Source organism: Mya arenaria, chromosome 16 (assembly GCF_026914265.1).
Source record: "Mya arenaria isolate MELC-2E11 chromosome 16, ASM2691426v1".
NCBI lineage: Eukaryota > Metazoa > Mollusca > Bivalvia > Myida > Myidae > Mya > Mya arenaria.
In genome coordinates this window covers 12875253-12879797 of record NC_069137.1, presented here as the reverse complement: position 1 = coordinate 12879797, position 4545 = coordinate 12875253, and the positions used below count along the sequence as shown (strand labels likewise).

Below are 4545 nucleotides of genomic sequence, written 5' to 3'. Positions count from 1 at the left end.
TGTTTAAACTATTTATACTCTTGTAAAACATAATATTACAATTTCCAGATAACGTATGTCAAGACTTATTTTGTTAAAACACAAATCAATTTATTACATTACATTGTGTAGTTCAATAAATGAACGTCCAGTACTTAAGTTAACAAAAATAAACTGTCTTCTCAAAATGCAAAAACATATTAGAACAATATATAATAACATACCAGTATTGTATTCAAGTAAAAAGCAACAACACTTATTTAAAGACGGAGTAACACCAACATACCTAAAATGCAAACTGAGATAACATTTATATTATCCGTAGAATAAAAGATGAGGCGTTAAGGAGATTCAAAGAAAAGTCAAGGTAAGCCAATATGTTTACACGACTATACCCGCAGCTGAGCAATTGAACAGGGGTCATCTTACGGTTGTAAGCGGATCGTGTACAATAATCTCGGGTAATCCCACGTGCCGATACATTGTATTTTAGGCCATATTAATGATATAATGTTTATATTTCGGGAAAGAAATATGTTTATCTATTTGTAAACATGTATTTATTTATGTATTAATGCATTTATTTGCTCACTAATATATGCAATTCATGTATCGTCGTATAAGTCAAATACAGTTACTCGTGTTTTTCTTCAAAAGTGTCTAGCAAATGGAAGAAGCCGTTCTAAATTTGTGTTCGTCCTAGCGAAACGGCTTCGTACGTCTGTAAAACACTTTTGAAGAAAACTCGTAATGTATCAATTACATAACATTATTTGATGTGTATGATAACATATGTTAATTTGATGGCAATAATACATTACAGATTTATAGCGATGAATTGAGATGTACTCTCTCCCCGATTTAAACACAGACAAGGCATAGTTCAAAACAAAATAATGATTATCTAAAATTATCACGAACAAATCATTATTTCATTTGTATTTCCGTTTAAAATTATCTGAATGTGTTATTTTATCTCGTGTAAATGTTATTAAAAGAAAAATGCTTTACATACATAATTTCAGTCAGATGAACACAGAGCTGATGGATTAAGACTACAAGTGCAGAGATATCAAAGGTAATTATAGATAATGTTAGTTATTTTGATTAGGTCAGCGCCAACAGTGTTATGAAAGCATTTCTTGCGCAACAGCCTACGCAGATTATGAGTCACAAGCATATCCTATTTCCACAATTTATGAGATCATACATACTTCAGATATTTTATACTCCGCATCGATGTTCTGTAAGTATCTTATCTTTAATTTTCACAGGGGGTTGGTTGAATTAGTAATGTAAACATTTACCATCTAGCATTAAGTAACGAGCCACACACAACGTCACAATTATATCCATTGATGCATTTGAGGTGACTCGTTCATGATTTGTTAAATGTACTTTTTTAATTACATAATAAAGTGTGGCAAATCATAAGGACTGTTTAAACGAAAATACCAAAGCAGGAACCCTTCAGCAAATGTAGATATTTGCTCAAATATCGTCTTTGAAGACAATTTTCATTAGCGTTTAAGACGCAACTGAAAATTAATTACGGCTGTGGTGTTGCGTGATTAGTTTATTGTCATTATCACATGATTTTTCAACCTAATTTTAACAGGTCAACATATTTTGTTTAAAGATCCGTTGGCCGTATGGACCAGTCGGATGTTTTCTATTTTTTCTTGACGTTACAGGCATGGGTTCGAACCCCACTGAATTTAAAATACGTTTTTATGCTATTACAGTATTTTCTGTAGTTTCAATATCATATGATAATGATAATATAACTGTTTTCAGATGCATCACCTGTTACCAGAGACAAGTGATAATTGTAATTGTTAATAATTTTCTATATTTATATATTCGAGTTAAACGTAATTTCATGAAGAGAAATGATAATTTAAATTATTCTGGCTGTGTTGATATCATCGTTTTACAAGTATTCGTAATAATTAACAACAGCAACAAAAACAACAACAACAACAACAACAACAACAATATCAATACCAGAAACAAACACAAAAACTATAACAACAACAACAAGAACAACAACAGCATCAACAGCAACAAGAAAATCAACATCAACAACAAAATAAAATGAAAGTGAACATCCATAGGGACCCAAATATGATTGCATAAATATCCTTTAATCATAGTGATCATTCAAATTAACCTAAAGGCAGTTATTTGACAAAATGTGTTATGAATAATATCAAAGTCATATATGAAGATTATAAACGATATTATAATTTGTTTCCGGTTAACTAAAACAGTTTCGGAAAAGAAAGATGAAATAGACAGGTTTGGAATTTGTACCTTCACTGCCTAAGATTAGATATGGTCTACTGCTCGCGGATAATCCTACTTAATGCACACTTTTTACCTATGCGTATAGTGTGACTATCATACAACACAGTCGCAGTACATACGTGTGCGCTACGAAGTAACTTAAAAACACTTCTCTCCTAAATCTACTTTCCCTAATCCCTTCAGTCCGCTGTAATCGTACGGCAGACAACGTCTTAAGTTGTATATGTACGTTGGATCAAATTACTACTTTAACTTTGTGTAGATATAATTTAAGGTTTTTTTTAATAGACGCGTGTGCATTGATAAATATTGTACGTATGTATCTTTGATTTGGAAAAGTTTGACTGGTATTGATATAACAGTTATGGCCTCAGTTCAAGCGCTGAATGTTTAAATTGCCTGTTGCATTGTTATGTATAGTAATTAAACTGACTAGTATTTTTCATGTACCAGTTTATTAAAAGTTTACGCTGTCGACTATTATATCCGTTCCTGGCAGCTTTCAGAACAACATATTGATGTCTGTCTACCACGTTAAGGCTCATGAAAGAGCGGAAAAAAACCCTTGATGAGAACAGAAATGTAGGTGCAATTCTAATGGATTTCCCAACGGCATATGATTGCCTACCCTATGATCTCAGCTTAGACATTGTAATGCATATGTTCTCAGCATGTACAATTATGCACTCCTATCTTGCAAATAGAACAAAAACTAATAACCAGTGAGTGGGACCCCATCCTGAATATCGGCCACAAGGATCAATATTAGGGCCAGGAGCATTTAAAATCTTTCTCAATGTCATCCTCTACTGAAAAAGATTAGATCGCCTTTATCTGGTGTTGTTAAGGTTACTGTTGAAGAAGAAAGTCCCACTTTGATAAAAATGGTTTACTACTAATCAAATGCAAGCTAATGCTGTCAAATTTCAAGCAATTACAGTCGGCTCAAAATCTGTTTAAGAAATAAAACAGTTTAATTTAATGAATTGCACTATTGTTTTTGAAGAGCAAGTTAAACTTTTGGGCATTGCAATAGATAAGGTATTCAATCTTGATGCCCACATTTCTAAAATAAGCAAAAAGGCAGCTTAGTAACTGAATATATTGCAATAAAACTAAAAATGTTATCTTTACATATTTTATCAGATTCAATTATAACTACTCAGTCAAGGAAACGTCATAAATAACAGCGAAGTCATTATTATAAAACTTTATGATAACACCGTTTTATATCTTTTATTTGCTAAGACAGACTGTGTGTGGTGGTCATAGTTTCAAACAATAACTGCATCGTATCTTTGAAAAGATAACATTAGGTACTCTGAATTGTATTCCTTTGTTTTCAGATATAGTTGGGATCACTTATCATTAAAGTATTTGAGGTTTACCAATTAGTTCATTAGTTTTTGTTTTATTATTAAGTTTCCTGCATTTTAACTTACTTCAGAAATGTTGGGATAAGAGTGAGGTTGTTCGCGCAAACTGGTTTAAACCCCAAGTATTTATTTTTACTGACCGTTCCAAGGCGGTACCTTACTATCCCTCATATACACACCTTGTTTGTATATAGTATATATGCACTGTGTTGTTTGTTGAGTTGTGTGCTGTTGTTTCGTGTTCCTTGTTTGCGATTATTCATTTTTTGTGTTCTATGTTTTTGGCATTTATCATTTGCAATTAAACGGGTTTTATTTTTGAACATTTGGCGTCTGAGCTTGTTTCCGTAGATATTTATATAAATATTAACTAATGAACATACTTAAACAATATTTTAATTTGTTTCAGGTTAAAAATGAGACTTTCAGAAAAGGAAGAGGAACTTAAAAGGTTTGGAAATAAGTCTTAAATTATATCCACGTCTGTCGTAACAATATCTTACGATTTGACTTCGAAAACACTGACTAAATTCACATTACTGAGTCAATTAACACAGAGTGCGTATGTTACTGCCCAGCTCTCCAAAATCAAGTTAAGTCCGTTCTGTCCCTTCTAAAAATACGATAGGTATTTGTATATGGACGTTGAATCGAATTATAAATTGTATGAGTACGCAATAAGTTATGTAAACAATGCCTGAACTGTGTTGAGCTGAACACATACAACGTAAACACTTAACGCCACGAATAACCTTAATCTCCACGAACATCATTTATCTTGTCTTAACAAAACAAAATGCAGCAATGAGTCTGATTAAAAAGATCACATTATTAGAATAGTTTTATACTTAAACTTATATGCATTAAATAAATAAAAACA

At 31.9% G+C, this 4545-nt stretch overlaps 1 protein-coding gene across 1 annotated transcript in view; it reads left to right on the top strand.

Annotated features, from left to right (window-relative positions):
• LOC128222458 (ribonuclease Y-like) overlaps positions 1 to 4116 on the top strand; it is a 12673-nt gene extending 8557 nt beyond the window's left edge. The window contains exons 8-10 of the mRNA XM_052931466.1: positions 305 to 346; positions 1005 to 1057; positions 4075 to 4116. Coding sequence (XP_052787426.1) covers positions 305 to 346; positions 1005 to 1032 — 70 coding nt within the window. The 3' untranslated portion in view covers positions 1033 to 1057; positions 4075 to 4116. The remainder of the gene's footprint in view (positions 1 to 304; positions 347 to 1004; positions 1058 to 4074) is intronic.
• Positions 4117 to 4545: the final 429 nt, after the last annotated feature.